Below are 17,897 nucleotides of genomic sequence, written 5' to 3' on the forward strand. Positions count from 1 at the left end.
AAATTCTCATGAGAAGATTGTCCTCTTTCAATACACAATGGACAAAAGGCAGAGACTGAACGAGTCATTTTGGATCCCAGCTGCAGGAAGGCCTTAAGGTGTGTGTTGGTATGTGTAGCCAAGAAGTCTCCTTAAAGAAAATCCTCTCACCTAACAGTCACCAATCCGACCTGTGACTGCTTGGCAGGCTTTCACTTGCCAAAGGATAACAAGCAGCACCATTTCCAGTCTCTCCGCCACAGAATGAGCCCGGTGGCTTCCGCTCCAAGCCCACGTTCACCTTGTGAGCTTCAAGCAAAAGACAGATGAGATTTTTATTATTTTTTTTAACGAGATTGTTATGCCGTATATGGAAATCTGGTTATGAAGTGCCTTAATGAGTGTTAGGTTTCTCCCACATTATGTGTGTTTAATTTAGCAGCAGGATGTGATTCTTACTTGACATATGGAGGAGTGTCACATACTGAAGATTTCATATCGCTTTTTAATTACACAAAGCACACTTGACTTGACTTTGCTATAGGCAACATTTTTAGTACCTGGTCATCTTGGATTTTAATCCAGTTGGGTCGATTCCATACAGTATGAGTGACGGAAAACGGGAATTTGTGAGCCTCAATTGTGATGACTGATAAATATTTGATTCCCAAGTCTCCATTTTTCTGCAATTACATTGACGGATGAAAACGCATTTCAATCATTGTTTAGCACCCTCCCGGTCACGGTTCTCGTCATTCATCATGCTCACCTGTAGTTAAACACAATGCAACTTTCACAACATAACACATGTGATTTGAGATAAAAAGATGTTTTTAGACCCCCTGAAGACATTTCAGTGATATTTACAGAATCAAGCAAGGGCCTGGGGGAGCCTTGCAGTGAACGACCTGACAGCAGTGAGAGTCGTCCTTACATCTCAGCTTCCTCCTAACAAGTTTGTAAAACACACAAGCTCTCCTGGCTTCAGAGTGCTTGTCTCAGGGGAGATCACAAACTGCTTAAGTAGCACTCCAACGCTAAGGTCAAGATGGCCGCTTGAGCCGACTCTTGAAATTTATCAGCAAATATAAGGGTGGGGCTTAATATCAAAAACTGAATGGCTACTGGCTGGACAGTTTATCTAGGACCAAAACTGCCCAAATTAAAAATAAGTATAAATGAATAAAAGTGAAAATAAAAACAGGTATAAATAAAATATAATTCAAAAATTAAATACAAAAAATAAATATAAATGGAAATAAAACAACAAATATATATCATAAATAAAAGTGAAAATAAATACAAAAATAAAATAAATAAAAATGAGATTCAAAAGATGAAAACATACAAATAAATACAAAATATTTAAATATCAATAAATAAATAAAAACACTGTTCTCACATTGATTTTATTTCATGCTGCAGATGCTTAGTCAGGTTGTAATGTTATTGAAATGAGGCGGCGGTCCTAATGGTATCTTGGGTCGACTTGTGGTCGAGCAACTCAAGTCCCATATCAGTTTTTATTTTCATTTATTTATTTAGTCATGTATTTATTTTTAATTTTGGTAGTTTTGGTCCTCCATACACTTTAGGTTACGGACCAGCGATCTCCCTCAAAGCCTGATTGCAATTAAAGTGTTATTTCGTGCTTCACACTTGAAGACACCGTTTTTTGACACCATACGCCCTCCTCTTTACCTTTTGCTTTGGTACGTTCTGGATCCTCGGGGCTTGCCGGTGTGCAGATATCTGTGTGACGGTGTTTTCAATGGCAGCTGCATCCCTTGGGATCAAGTGTAAATCTTAACACAAGATGTAGACAAGGGGAACGTGTAGGCGCACAAACTACCTTTCATGAATCAATTGAACTCAAATATTGCTCACTCGAATGTAGGTTCACAAACGATTAATCGACTGTGATGCAGGTTTATTTTGTGGAACTCATTGTTGCTTAAATGTGTCTTAATAGAATCGTTTCCGTCTCAACCAGTTGGCTGTTAAAAGAAGAGCAGTGTCATTTAACATGTGGGAAATGGCCATAATCTTCATCCATGCAGACCTCTACTATGTCACTACTCTTTTTAATGTACCTAATATTACGACATTTAAACAAGTTCATAAATTTCAGAGTGCCCTACTAGCCAATTAGATTGAGGTTGAGTCCGTTCTCAATGTATAACTTAATCACACTAAAGTTCATACGGTGGATTTGGTCTGTACCGGAGTTCGATTCAAGTAGACTTAAAAAATAATTGCTGTGAAATAATTTGAGGATGGTTCAATTTGAAAGAGGAATGTTTAGATTTGATTCACGACTCGATATGGTACAGCCCCGTTCGACAGGGTATGACACATTGATTTTTTTTTTTTTTGTCATTTTATAAACATTTCAATTAAATAGTCAGTACCGTAAAAGCTGGGCAGAAATAGTAGAGTAGTCAGGGTTTTTGTATTCGTCAATGGAGGATGGTGCGGACGATAAACGACATGCCCCGGATCTTATTTGTCACCGGGAACTTGACTAGGTCCTATTAAACATTCAGCAAATAAATAAACAGATGCTTTTTTGCAAGATTCCCAAACAAGAACTCTGTAGTGGAGGAGGACAACAGAAAGGGCACCTTCCTCCAAATACAGCTCCCTCCATACTTTATTTTTCTTCAGCGCTCTTTGCTGTATTTGTCAGCCCCCTTTGACAGAGCCATTTAGTACGAGGGTACGCCTGATATATATTTTTTTATTTCCTCCCGCTATAATTTTAGCCGATTGGCTGTGCTAGCTGTCAGACTCGGAGACACCTGCAGTGCTGCTGTGCGCCTTGATGCCGTTTCAAAGTTGACAGCTCATCAAGAAGACTGACAGGTGCTGCGGAGGGAGTTTTGACCGCATCTAAGGTGGAGGAGGGGGGAAGGGTTTGAGAAATACAAGTCTAGCGAAAGGCGCATATTGGACGTTTAATGCTGCTATGATTTGTTTTGTTTTTTTAACGGAACATGATTGGCTGTGTTTCATGCACGCACCCTTAAAAGGATTGCATGGGCGGTAAGGTCAGTTTGAGTGTTAGCGTTGTAATCAGCCGCATTGGGCAATCAGCGTATCCATAAGGAAGATTTGGCATTTGACTGTGTGAGATTCATTTCACACTAAACTGGGAACAGGAAATGGTGCTGCTTTTGCCTCAGATGTTTTCTTTTCTTTTGTATTGTTGTCTGCAAAAAAAAATGGCCACCGGGCTGCTGTAATCAGAAGGGTCTGCGTGGGGCATTTGCACTCAGCGCTTTCCTTTGCAAGCCGCTGCCAGATGAGAATGAAAGACGTGATTGCAAAAAAAGAGCATCATGGAAGTGTGTCACCCCAGGAAATATGGTCCTTTCATAAAACTGGGCTTTCGGAGGAGAAAAATGGCTGTCGTTTTTTTTTTTTTTCCTCGTTTTAAAGTGGCCAGTGAAAAAAGAGGGGCTGATGCAAAGTTAGGAAACCTTTCACAACTAAAATGCTGCACTCACATTTTTGTGCTGGTAACAAAACACTGCCCATATTGTGCTTTATTGTCCGACGCCCTCGCCGCTCCACTGGCTTTTTGCACAACATTGCTTTCCGGCTGCTTTTGGGGCCAATTTGCCAGTGTTGAAGTGGACAAATGTGCAAAGGTACACTGCACCAACCCCCAAGAGTGGATCACCTGACTGGAGGAGAAACATTTGCATTGTAAAGTTACACAAGTGGTGACAAACTTTTAATTGTCTCCCATCTGGAGCTACAGTATAGTCCAGTGTGGACATGGCTTTACAACCACAATGGATTATTTTTGTTTGTTTTTGCTTTTTTTTTTTTTTTTCAATGTAAAATGCCAAATATCTGAGTGTGGAGAAGAGATGTCTTGGTTATGTTATGGAGCTGCTTTGCTACATCCAGCACAGCTGTTTTGTATGATTTAACTATACACCATATTTTGTACAAATAAACACCTTCCTTACATTTGGTGCTGCGTGAGGGTTAGTAATAGTAGGATGATAAAAATGTCATATCACGATTCTTTGAAAATAAATTCACGATCTTGATTTTATCACGATTTATTTATTTTTTTGCATATTTTTAGACTAATCGTCACATTTCTGAACATTTTTGTAAATTTTTAAATATATTTACAATGTGTATATAAACGATAAAAGAAAAGAAAAAACAGACATCTTAGCCAACTAAGCTTTCTGAACAATTGAAATAGTGCAATTATCGCAGCTGTGGTCGATATTCTCCCAGACTACAGGAGGCAGTAAAGAGTTCCAATGGTGTATGAACAGCACTAGTTAACACCACAATAGAAGTTGAACATGTTTTGTTTTTGTTTTTTTTCCCTCAATAAACTATCGACAAAAACCGTTTGGGATGAGTTCTGAGGTGGCGGGGGGACGTCCCCGCGACGGCCGCGGCCCCAGGCCGGGGGGGGAGCGCAAACCGAGCTGGCCGGCCCGGCCGCCTCCCTGCGGCTCCGGGCCGCCTCGATCGGAGCTCCCGCGAGCATCCGACTCATCCGTGGCCGTGCGCGCCCTCGGCCTCGTGTTTGTGTGTGTGTGAGTAAGTAAGTGGAGGGAGGAAAAAAAAAACGACCACACGGATGCATCAAGCATAAACCCAGTTTGAGCCTGCAGATCTGTAAGCTTTATGAGATCGTCAACACATTAAAGTTCTTAATGATCTAATATCGCCATATCGCCCCCCCCTTATGGTACATGTACATCAATGTCTGGTGGAATGTATTGTTTCTACAATTGGTATGATGTCTGTTCGGATTTATTTTCATTATTTTTGGAAAAATGAAAAACGGCGTCAACATGAGACTTGCACCTCCACCTTGTACCGCTGCCGCCGCCTCCTTTAATGTCCTGTGAGGTCTCTTCAGATTCATCACCGAGGACGGCAAGAGTAATGGCGGCGTAAGACAACACAGTCCACTTGGGACGTGTACTACATCATTCAATTTTAACACTCCCATCTGTTTCGCCCTAACAGCAACATCAGGGCTCAGGATGAGGCATTTACTGAGATGACAGATGCACCACAGAGGCATTTTTTTTTTTTTTTTTCCACACCTGAGGGAAAGTAGGCCTGGAATCGCGTTCCCAATGAAAGACACTTGCTCTGTTGTCTTTGTGTCTCCTGGCCCGGACCAGAATTTCCAGACAGATGTGCTTTACCAGCGAGGTGACACAAAGCAGCGGTGGCCTTCTCCTAATGAATGTCGAATCAAAAGGTGACCTATTTAGAACGGCAAAGCTCGTTTATACACGTGACAGCGCCGTATCGCACGTTAGATCCTCTTGCTGCATGACAGAGTGAATCACAGACGGTCAGAGTCAACAAACAAAATGAAGAGTAGCCTTTTCACGGCATCTGGCTCTCGCAAACTTAAATTCCGAAATGTTCTCGTATTCACCATCTCTCTTTGTTTTGCAAGATAGCTAGTTGTGCTGGAAAATAATTGCTCACTTTGACAGTGAAATCATCAATGCAAATCATGCAGTTAGGGAAGTTGACGCCCATCACTCAACTCAAATCCAAATTTATAGAGCACTTTAAAACAACCACCGTTTTCTTCAGATGGAACCCAAGGGCAGCATATAGAATAAAAACTGCAGAGGCCTCAACATTGAACCCTGTGGAACCCCATACATTTGAATTCATATTTCACATATTTGCCCGTATTATCACTCATCATTTGAGTTGGGTGTGTCTTGACCTTCGCCAAACTCCTAAAGCCTGGTTTATACTTCTGCGTTTGCTCATAGATCACATGATCTACGCGCGCCATGAATTTGGAGTGCCGTGTAGTTCGTGGCCGTGCGCGGCGCACACGTTGCCAATCCTTGAACGGCGTAGAATGTGGGACGTAGCTCACTCGTGATTGGTCCGTTCGATGGCGTACTCCGCTTTTTTTTTTTCCTCTCTACCCCTGCCCCCCCGCCTAGATATCCACTTCCTGCCCCGGAGACCATGGCTGTCCATGTGAATATGTGCGTGTGACGAGAGGGGGGAAAACCAAAAAACAAAACAAAAAAAACCGCAGCTGTTATGATTTGGCGAGTTTACGGTCGACACCGGTACAAATTGATAGAAATAATTACCACGGTGACTATCCTACTCTCTGACTGGCTCACCGAACCCCGAGGGTTTGATTGAACCCAGGTTTAGAACCACTGCCTTATCATTAATTAATGCCTCCGTGGCATTGCCAATCAAAATCAAGCATTATATCAGTTCTCGTCTTGTGAAGTGCAGGTGAATGGTGATGTCGAAGCGCCGTTTTTGTCTTCCTGCTGTCAGCTACACTTGTGTAACTTAGTCGATGCGGGAGGTGCGGCAGCGGCAGTTTTCGAGCTCAACTGACTAGGAAAGATGCTTAAAATAAATCACGATCAAAAAGCTGACAGCCTACACCCCGGAATGGGGTTAGTACTGTCAAGAATTCATTTGTTGTTTTTGTTACAGTCGGTTGTGCACAGGAAAGCCCATCATTATACAAAATGTGTCCTCAAGCTCCGTTTGAATTGTGACGAAAGGATTCTCTGAAATTAGAATTGCATGATGTTTATTTCAAGGAAAAAAAAAAGCTCAATCTCATGGTGGCTGTCCAAATTCAGTGCAGTGTTGTTTTTGTGTCCCTTGTCCCTTCTCACGACTCGCTCAGCCGATGAGTAGCGCCAAGGATATTCCAGTGACTTGACATCAATGCAAGATGCACATTGGCACACATGCCACAGGCTGATTGGAAGATACACACTGCAGCTGGCCTCACTTTTTGGCAGGAGGCTGCATTAGCGCATTGCCTATACGCCGTTGTTTGTTGTTGCATTAGCGGTGTCAAATTTATGCTGCGCCTTGTTTAAGTCGCAAGTCTCCGTATAAAGAGCCGTCTGGTGTCACTGAGCCACCAAAATGCTCTTAAGACGATTCCGCCCACTGTCCTCCATTGACCTGTTTGTCTCGCAGAAAAGATGAGAGGAAAAAAAAGACAATAAAACATTGATGTCACTGGCTGTTAAGTGTGGGGAAGGATTTGCAGCACGGCTCGGTGCATTTGCGCGACATGCCGTGCATTTTGTGTATGCCACACACCAACATGTCAAAAACATATTAAGAAGTGAGACTATTTCGACCTTGTATACACTTGACTGAAAATTATTTAGAAATGACAATGACAAATGATGAATCTACGAAGATATTGGTGAAACACTAATAACAAAAACATATAGTGTCGCAACAGGTTTGTCGTCCATACAATTTTCAGCGCAAATCGGTGATGAAAAGTCACTCTTAGCACACCCCTCATCGCAGGATTATTGCATAATCTTTTAGAAACAATCTGCCCATTGGTTGGTGAAATGCTCCAGCGACGAATGCTCGACAATCTTTCCCTTGCGCTGTTTTTTTACATTTACAAACACGAGTGATGTTTCTAAATACTTGCCCACCATAATATGTTGACATGTTCTGCATCAAACAGTCCATGTTAAAAATGCACAAGATAGGAGCAATCGTCTTGCCTTTTAGCAATCGTCGCTGAAGCACGCCCCCCCCTCTACCGTCACGCCGGGTTTAAAATAAACCGTTATTCGTTACTTCCAATCTGTCACCTCCGTGCCCAGAGCGGTCGCGGGGCGTCAAGATTTCAGGTGTTTTCAGCCCTCTAATCCGTGCGGCAGTGAGGCACCGCTGTCACACGCCGGCCGACGTGACAGACAGACAGACAGTCAGGCGGCGAGGGCCCAGCTGTGACGGCTGGTGTCGACTCCGTGGCAGCCTTATGATGAATTGCCTCCACCGCGACTGAAGCGATTGTTCTGTCGGCGCCTCGAGCGCACGTGAACGAATTTGCCGCGGAAGTGACTTGCCCCGTCTTTTTGTTTTTCATTAAGGATGCCACCTCTCGTCGATCTCGATGCTCAGTTGCGTAGAGATGCATCCTCGCAGAACCACAAATAACACTAGTGCTGTTTTTTTTTTTTTTGGGGGGTTCCATTTTTATTTTTGTTTGTCGTTATACTACACATGCATCTTTCTCCACTTAATGTGTGCACACTCACAGACAACAATAAACCACTCAAGCTTTACTATCCAAAGGAAAAATGTTTTTTTTTTTTTTTTTTTTTTCGTAAAGTGGTGCGTAGATTGTGTTAATGTTGACAATAATCACCTAAACATAACTCAAAGGACACTGTTTTTGTCTGCTTACAGCTCAGATGACTACTACGAATATGGACAAGGCGGTGAATCATACGAGTCGTACGGTGAGTTTTTTTTTTTTCTTCTTTTTGGGGAAAAAAAAAAAAAAAAGTCTGCTTATCAGCATCTTGTCTGCCCTTGCGTCTCCCACCAGTGTCACGCTTATGTCCCCCAGCTCCATTCAGGCTTGACAGCTCATTTACTCGTCCTTTCTGTTGCATTTTGCTTCCGTGCCTAATTTGTTTTACTGAGGAAAGACCTTAACGTCACAATTGTCACTGGCAGTTGACTTATTATACAGCATAGTACTAAGACAGAATATACTGCTTTATGACATTGACTACATCATTGTGCTTCCTGACTTTTGTCCTTAAATTATGACTTGATTCAAATGATAGTATGCCATATTCTTATAAACTCTATTAAAACAACTATTTTAGTAATTTCTTTTTCTCATAAATTTCCAACATCATCCTGTTGTTTTTTTAAGCATAACCCATAATGATACCATACATCACAATATTGAGAATTTTTCAACAATCAATCAATTGAATTTTATTTGTATAGCACCTTACATACGGTACATTAAAATACAACTCAAGGTGCTGAATAATTAAACATCCATAGTGCAATAAAAAAAAAAAAAAGGCATGTCCTTTGTTGTCACATTGTTGATTTAAGTCCAGTTCCAATTTTGACTCCTATTTGGTAAAATGCTCGTGTCATTATGTTTAGTATATTTTATTTCAAGTCTATTTTAAGTCACAGCGATTAGCAAACAACTTTCCAACTTTTCTGGGCCGCAAGCAAAAGAAGCACGCGCGTTTAGCTCATTAGTATTTTGCATGGCGCCACATAAAATAAACCTGCCAAGTGTTTTTTACTGTATTACCTCGGCATGGGTCACCCAAAGGGCGACAGCTCAAAGGAAGCTGATAACGGCGTCTGTGCGGGGGCCTATCCTTGGTTTCAAAACACAAGGTTAAAACGGTGTATTTCTTCAAAGTGACACTCAGCAAAAGGGTGACAGGTTTAATTAAGGGGTATCGTCTGTGTGCTGCCAGCAGCTTGTACACAGAGGAGAGGACGGGGAGGGGAAGAATACACAAGCCTTTGTGAGCCTGAGCTCCAGGGGAAGTCTCAGCACTGGCTGCAGATCAGACAAAAGGTGCCATCGATGGCGCCATTTTCTCACCGATGGCAACCGATTTGGCAACATGGTAATTGTGACCTTTTTTTTTGCTGGGAGCCCCTAAACGGGCCCCTTTTCAAGTAGACGCTTGATCACCACCTTGAATTATCTGAGATGAGTCATCCCAGGTACGAGTCGAGTCAGTAGACCGTCGTTTGGGAAATGTGAAAGTTTTTGATTCGTGGATGTTTCAGCAACTTTGCAATCCTGTTTAATCAGGGCAAGAAGAGTGGGCAAACGGTCGCGGCAAGGCGCAGTCGGCGAGGACGACCAAGGGAGCGTACAGAGAGCAGCCGTACTCCAGATACTGAACTGTGTCACGGCCCACGCCCGAGTCCTCGTGGCACTTCCAACCCAAGTAATGGATTTTTTTTTTTATGGATGCCCCCACATTTTTAGAAATGAAATTTAAAAAAAAAAAAAAAAAAAAAAAAAAAAAAAATTCTAGAAGGACTCTGAATGAGTGAGATCTGGTTTTGAAAAGGGAAGCCCAACTGCCTCACAGAGGTGTATAAATACTCCACTGAGAAGTAAAAAAAAATATGTTAAGGGAATAAAATCGTAATATCTTGACAGTGAGGTCATATAGTGTAAAAAGTTACACGTATTTGTAGGTGATGAAAACCAAGTCCTGCCCTAAAACCGTTTCAATTGCCTGTTGATGTCACAAGATGGTGTCACTACTAATGAAGCTCATCAATTTACAATAAAAACCCTTGTATAATATGCACCTGTCTACTGTAGAATACGGTACGCAGATTTGCTGTTATTCTATATTCCACCGGCCATCAATTTATTATTATTATTATTATTATTATTATTTCCTGAGTGCCAAATATGTCTTCATGATTTGAATAATTCTGGGCTGCCGATTCTGAAATTGAACTTTTTTTTTTTTTTTAACTGGCATTCATTTTAGAGATATTTATAATGTTGACGATTGATAACTCATTTGGGGATATCAAAAAATGCTTGTCATTTAACAATAGTAAAACAAGCTTGTTGTTTACTGGTAATGTTGCCTAATTTTCTATTTATTTTTTTTTCATGATTTTTCTTATGAAACATGATTTTCATATAGAATGCTCTCGGTGATAATGATATTCTGTCAAAAATGAAAGTATAATACATTGGCATGCATGAAAAAATAGATATGACCTCAAAGTTGTAGCATAAAGACAATGCAAATGTCAAAAATTAGCATATTTTTAGCTTGGCAGCATAAAAGTTTCCTCTCTACAATAATTGAGATTTGAGACAAACATCTTCCCATTGGTAGCTAAGAGCTAGCTGCTAATGCTAGCGCTCTGAGTCCACCACTAAACACCCGCAATACAATGTCAGGATATATATTTTTTTTTTTTGGCATCTGCGATTAGCAATTGATTCTTGATTTCAAGATGACAACCAAATACAGTTCAGCTCAGCCTCTGGCTAACAGATTTTGTGACACAACCCGATACACTTTTTTTTTTTTTTTTTTTTCCCTCACTCTAAAGCATTTCTCTGTAAATTCTGACTAGTTGACATTTCTTTGCTCCAAAATATTTTCTTCTTTTCGGTGTGGGCCTCACGCTGTCCTGAGGCTCTACCAAAACTCCTGCTGGCTAGTTCAATTCAGGATGTATCCTATCCTTCTGTCCTGTCAGAAATCAAAAGACATGAATTTGTGATTTGAGTTTCAGCTATGTAACGGGGGACGTTTGAAGCTAATTTCACTTTTGTAAGTAGTCGCGGTGTGATCCACGCGCTGCAACTTGAAGTTGCAGATACTTCAATGAAATCTTGGTTCATGGCTAAAGTTAGTACTAGGACGTGTGGTATTGTAGATATCTTTTTTTCTTGAGGAGTAGTTGGAAATGTGACCCTTGTAATATATGCATTTTCCAAAAAAAAGAAAAGAACATAAGTCATACTGTATTCATGTTGTATTGCTGTTTCTTCATTTTTGTAAGAAAGTAGTACGTCGGTGTTAAAGGGCTTATGAAAGCATGGCGTGCAATGTGGATGTTGTCAGCTGTTTTAGTCATGATATAATTGTGTTCATAAACATCTTTAATACGTCTAATAAATAGGAATTTAACATCAAACGCACAAATCTGCAAAATAGTCCACAGGCTTTTGTCGTTTGTGATTATTAGTTTTTTTTTGTTTTGTTTTTAATGCGCTTAAATGGGTCATTTTGACATGATGATAGATTAGAAATTCTAAGGCCTAATTATGAAATTGACTAACTCATATGCTTGTGAATATGTTCCCTTCCCCTCCCTCAAGTTAGACTTGTTGAGCTTATATGGATTTTTTTTTTGAGCTTATATAAGCCCTTTAATATTTCCCTCTTGTCGATGCTGAATAAACGTTTGGAAAAAAACAAACACAAAACTGGTGTTATTGACTCGATAAAATCCAACTTTAATTTAAACTAAAAGGCAGACAAAGAGGAGACAAAACGACAAAAACGAGTTGTGGGATTTTTGTTATTTGAGATTGAGCAGAGATTTTGAGAATTTAGCGACGTCGCCTCTCCTCTCTGTTTGTCCGCATAATGTCGAGCGGCATCCGTAAACCCGCATTAACTGTGTGAGTGTTTACCCTGACAGACTGCATGAAGGCCTCCTCGACACCCACTCAGGCCAGTTCATTTCCCCGGCTGGGGGGGGGGGGGGATTGCCCTCTCTTCTTTTCTTTTCTTTTTTTTTTTTCCTTTTATTACTCTTTCTGCTCTACTCCCTGTGCTCTTGTGGCCCTGGCCCAGCCATTTAAAGAGCCCGCCTTTGCCCCGTCCGTTAAAGAGTCTGTAAATGACCCCCAGCTGACCTCAGCAGAGGGAGGATGGCAGTAGCTGTTTAAAAAGACCAGCGCCCCCACAAGGTAATACATACCAGACCCAGATTAACCTCTCGCCTAACATAGTTTCACATAAACGCTCTCTAAACTTAAAGGTAACATGTTGATCTTGTCTGTGTGTAGGTCGCAACGCTGAGGATAATTAGCCATCTTTAACAACAAATGTAAACTATGTGATAAATCGCTGTAACATTTCAATATGAACTTTTTAAGGCAACACATAATGGATCCATAAACTGCAATATGTCTCGTGTCAGTGTTTTGCTGTCATTGGCGTTCACTGGTGGGCTAATTGTGTTGCTTATATTCCACTTTAGGTTGACCTACTATGCCGTCCATTACCTCATTGGCACAAAAGGTATGTAAAAGTACTCGAGTCGTCTTTTTTTTTTTTTTTTTTTTTTTAATAAAGAGAAACCTTATGTGCTGCTATCCAAAACGATCTCAAATCATGTAAATATATGTTGTTACATTTTTTGCAAAATTTAAATGTTATTTTGTTCAAATATTTAATAGCTATAGTAAATTATTAGTTATTTTAATATATAATTATTAGTACACATTCCCCAAAAATATAGCCGGCATGAAGCACTAAAATCCCTTTTGCCACAAAACTGTTTTATTTAGGTAAAATGAAGCCATATTTTTGCAAAATAAATTTAAAAAAATGTACATTTCATTCATAATATTTATAATAGAACAATAAAAATCAAACCCTTATTGTCAATTACCATGCTATATATTTCCACATTGCTTTTGCATGTTACAAAATAATACAGTAACATTAAATGTGATTATTTGCGCCAAAAGCTGTTTGTTTTTTTTCAATGCAACCTAAAAAATTAGAAGCTTTAGCGACTTTTTTTTTTTTTTAATCTGTGCAGTATTTTAACATAAGTTCACAATAATTTAACGTAAAATAAATTAAACAAATACAACAACAACAACAACAAATGTACAACAACTCTCTTGACTCTTTCATATGGTAGAAAATTCCGACAAATATATTATATAAAATATTCATGTGACTCTTTCATATGGTAGAAAATTCCGACAAATATATTATATAAAATATTCATGGGAAGTAAATACTGTCCGTGGAACATCACAAAAAAGATCTCAATATTTTATTGGTTGAATTTTCTAGGTTTTTGCTTGTTGTTTTAGGCTTTACATGATCAGAAATTTTAGGTCGATAACTGAAATAACTGGTCACTTATTAGATTTCAACTTTTATACTTTGCAGTCAACGTTCACATGGGAAAGGTGATATATATATCTGACGCCAATTGAAATGCATGGAGTGGAAAAAAATAAACCCCGAAATTGCATACAATTTTTTGTTGTTGTTGTTTTTCGTTGTGAATTGTGTGGATTTGTTGGCGTAATCCAACTTCCTCCCATTTTCCAAAAATATGTATTTTCATAGGAGAGGCAGGACTGGACTGGCCATCTGGTATTAAGGGCATATAACCATTTTTTGTTAGCTTTCCATTTTTTTTTTTTTGTGGTCTAAAATGTAGCAATCTTTTATTATCAACTTTAGTATGATAAATCAAGGAATTCAATATTGGCGTATGGGATTTCTTGCGGTGACATTAGTAGCATGATATTAAAGTTTAATGGTGTTATGCCGTCAATAGACTGAAAACTGCTGCTCATGTTTTAACGTACGATGGCTCATATTCTTCTTTTTTTTTCCCCCCCGCAGATGTGACGAACACCACAGAAAAATCCCCCAAAAGGCTCACAAAGAATCACAAAGATATATCTCCCCGTTGGACTAACATGTTCACAGGTGAAGTTGAGATGCAATAAAAGGAGCGGGAGGTGCTAAAAAAGAAAGGAAAAAAAAAAAAAGTGTATAGCACGTCATCACTGAGCAAGTAAACCCGTGAGCCAAATGGAATTCCTCATTCTCTAGAGATGTTCTGTCTGAGAACATTTCCTTCACATTCCCAAGGCCGCTGACTGTATATATGTTCCGTAGACACTGGAGCACTCTGAACTGACTGTGAACCTGCTCTTTTCATTTAAGATGGAGGCGGGGCGTCTTGTTCCTCCTACATTAGACATTACCTGCCACTTATTAGCTGAGTAAATTAAATAAAAGATGCTTTATATGCAAAAGGTAAGTGACATCACACACTTGTGGCGTGCTAATTAACCTTCACGCCATCCACTTACATCAATAAATAAGTGCCTTAGGGTTGCGTTGTTGTGACGCTTTAAGAGCTTTAGGCTCATTGAGTGTTAAAATAGGCAGCTATTTTTTTTTTTTGGAGTTCTGTATGTATTATCATGATGTCAGAAAACCCCACCCATGTGCAGTCTATTCCGCTTGTACCTCTTAATGAGAATCGACTTCAATGGCTGTTACAAATCCAAAATAGCTTTCAGTGGGAATTGTGGGGGAGGTAGAACATTCCGCCCGGTGCGCAAGTCCACAAAAGCCCATCCGTATTCCGTTGCGCCGCGTTATGTCCTGGGCGCCAGACAATGGTTTTCCATTAGAGGAGACGAAGCCCGAAGGAGACCTCGGCCCGAGCCTCCGACAATAACAATCGACCTGACGCTTAGATCCCTTCCTTGCCACCTTCGGGGACTGCCTGGCTCTCTGAAGTGACTTCAAATGACAATGTTATCTGGAGCAGGCTGCTGCCAGTTCATAAAGTAAACACGGCTCGTTTGATTAAGGATGCATACAATGAAAGGAGGCGTTCCCGGAGGCCGCGGCGATCCCGATACAGATTCAGGTCACCGTGGACAAGACAGGATGGTTGTGATGCAACGTGGAGGGGGCGTGATGGGCAAAGGTACTTGACAGTATATAAGTGGGCGGGTCAAAACTTGGAGGCGTCCTGTAGTGGGACGGGATGATTTTATCAGGTTCCGTTTGGTGCGGTTTTATCCTGTTTTGTGACAGTTCTCGTAGCATACCAGGATTCATGGTAACCGTTTCATAGCATTTCACAGTGTATGGTGGAGATAGGCTGATTTGTTTTTTGTTTTTTTTACGTCCGATACTGATTATTAATATTCAAGGAGACCGATAACCAATATTTGGAACCCATCTTCATTGTCACTGAAAGAGGAAAATATTGGTGTTGCTGAAATTGGTTTTAAGTAGGGGTGTTAAAAAAAAAATCGGCAATATATCGCGATACTACAGCACACAATTCTCGAATTGATTCAATAGGCAACCGAATCGATTTTTTTAACATCTATTTTTGATGGAAAAATATTCAACAAAACGTCTAACTTTCACACATTAAGCATGGAAGAACGTCATATTAATGGAAAATTTTACCTTAATATTTTATTTCAATGCTGTTCAAACATGAAAAATGTTACAACCTGTTTTGTTAAATACAGTTATGACTGAAGTTTCAGATCAATAAACAATACATTTTCATACAAATGTTACAGTGTACATGTATAAGTTTACTGAATGGTATTTTCTAAATTTCAGTAAAAAAAAATAAAATCTCAACAATCGACTTGTAAATTCATATCGGGATTAATCGGTATCATATCGTGATACGGATCGAATCGTGAGGTACTAGGCAATTCACACCGCTAGTTTTAAGCATATGTTCATTGAACAACTTTTCAGATTTTCAAAATGTCAATATATCTTTGTTTTAAAATTGTAACAAAGTAAAAGGTCATCTACATGTCTTACAAAGTTAAGTGAAAACTTAAATAGCTCCCCGCTGTTGTGTTTTTTTTACAGTTAAAAAAAAAAAAGTTTTCAAAAATTTCGAAATATTTGAAATGTGACATTTGTACTCATCTTAATATTAATTTCCAATAAAAACAGAAGGTGCAGACAGTTCCCAGGATTAGAAAAATCTCTTATAAAATGAATTTAAATTATTTTATTATTAAATGAATAGTTAGCTAAAGTTGACACAGTTTTAAATTGATCCTTCATCAGCCATATGATTTATAAAAAAAAAAATAAAAAAAAATGATGCAGATATTTGTCAAAATGCTAAATACCGGTGCCAATAATCAACCGGACGATAATCTATCCCAAATATATGGGCCCGGCTTATGTTGAATATGGCGAGTGTATCATTTGATGTGTCCCCTGTCAACAAACAAAATAAAATGGTACCTAACAATTTTGCCAATCATTTATACCCGTTATAAAACCAAGTCTCCGCTCCCTCTCCAACGAACGGCTTTTATTGTGACGCGTGCAATTCCTCCTAATCGTGTTCGGGGTGTAAAGTTGCCACCCCACCTGTCTTTTTGTTCTGTAATTAACTGTGGGGCTCTTAATGTGCTGCTGGGGAATCAATGTCCAAGTGCCTTGGAAGTGAGTGTTCATGTGACCCGGGGTCACTAAGTGGAAAGTGGGATTGCCAGGGATCGATCAAGACGACGCTTTGACTCAAGGGGAGCCGACGAGTGGCATAATGCTCACTTTTGTCAAATCAAATGAGAATCACTGGGTGGTTGCGTCTGTTCTTTGCCAGAAGCTTTAAAGTAGCAGCTTGGATCAACTGTGTAAACTAAATAGAAAAATAAGGAAATAATGAAACAGGTGTTTATTTGGGGTGCTTTGAAAGCAGGAAGTACATATGTTGTATAACATGTTTATATGAAGACAAACGGGAATGATGCTTTCAAAAAAATGTATGTACTGTATCCAATCATGTGAGACATACATTGTCAAACCGTCTCTCTTTTCCGTGTGCTGTATTATCATTAATTTGTACATATATAATCTTGGAAACGTACTGTATATAATCTTGTTTGTAATTATAAAATATTCTCTCCTGATGATGCAATGTTTTTTATCATGTTAAAAAAAATCACCTTTTCACATCAATTGTTACAGCGGTTGTTTTCGCAGAAGTTTAGTCAGCAGATTGTGTGAAATTTGTAATTGTCTTAGAGCGAGGGGAAGCGGCAGTAAAACAGGCCAGAATCAAGATGGCACGAGCTGAGGCGGAGCAAGAGACTGTTTGCGTTACTTGGTGTGGTTTACCCAAATGCTAACACATCCCAGATGAAATCTTTCCCAGAGGAATGTTGAAATTAACAACATAGTGGTTGCGTAAGTGTGCACACCCTCTTATAACTGGGGACATTTAAAATCGTTTTATTTTTTCCAAAACCTACAGAATTCTTGTTGAAACTCCAAAAGCCTGGAAGTCTATTTCCTCATTTATTTATTTATTTATTTAGATTTTCTTTTTATTTCAAGTTTTCTTCTGAAGTGTAATTTAGGACTTGTTGGCAGTTACAAAAAAAAAAAAAAAAAGTCCCTGGAGCAGACGGATTTCCGATGGGAAATTTGAGTTCGGCATTCAGCCTTCGAGGTTCCACTGTATATTAAATACATTTGCGTTTTAATCCTGGATTTGGAGTATTTTGTATTAGCTTGGCTTTGTGTTCCCATCGGATGCACTCATGCTTTTCCCTCAGGGAGGTAGAAGCCGTACCATGACACAATGTTTGGAACGAGCTGTAATGTAACGCTTAATGCAAACACTCCATGAATAGAGCGGTAAGCTTGAGTGGGTCTTGCAAAGACACCTTCACTACGCGCGTTGAAAGTGTTTACCTTAACACCTTTCCCGCCCCCAGTCTCACGGAACGCTGACCTTCTAAATGACATTTGCCTCCCGTTAAGCCGAGC

The 17,897-nt window shown here is 39.7% G+C and overlaps 1 protein-coding gene across 4 annotated transcripts in view; it reads left to right on the forward strand.

Moving 5' to 3' along the window:
• Positions 1 to 17,480, forward strand: part of khdrbs3 (KH domain containing, RNA binding, signal transduction associated 3) — a 90,966-nt gene extending 73,486 nt beyond the window's left edge. Inside the window, exons 8-12 of one of the 4 annotated variants that reach the window (XR_013280359.1) lie at positions 8,215 to 8,267; positions 9,270 to 9,422; positions 9,614 to 9,752; positions 12,559 to 12,599; positions 13,953 to 17,480. Coding sequence is in view for 2 of the 4 variants with exons in the window: in XM_077507697.1 (XP_077363823.1) it covers positions 8,215 to 8,267; positions 9,270 to 9,422; positions 9,614 to 9,705 (298 nt within the window). In the remaining 2 variants the exon portion in view is untranslated. Of the gene's footprint in view, positions 1 to 8,214; positions 8,268 to 9,269; positions 9,423 to 9,613; positions 12,519 to 12,558; positions 12,600 to 13,952 lie in introns of those variants that run through there. The other 3 variants (XR_013280360.1, XM_077507697.1, XM_077507698.1) reach the window with 3 other exon arrangements.
• Positions 17,481 to 17,897: the final 417 nt, after the last annotated feature.

This window comes from Festucalex cinctus, chromosome 19 (genome assembly GCF_051991245.1).
Source record: "Festucalex cinctus isolate MCC-2025b chromosome 19, RoL_Fcin_1.0, whole genome shotgun sequence".
NCBI classification, from domain to species: Eukaryota; Metazoa; Chordata; class Actinopteri; order Syngnathiformes; family Syngnathidae; genus Festucalex; species Festucalex cinctus.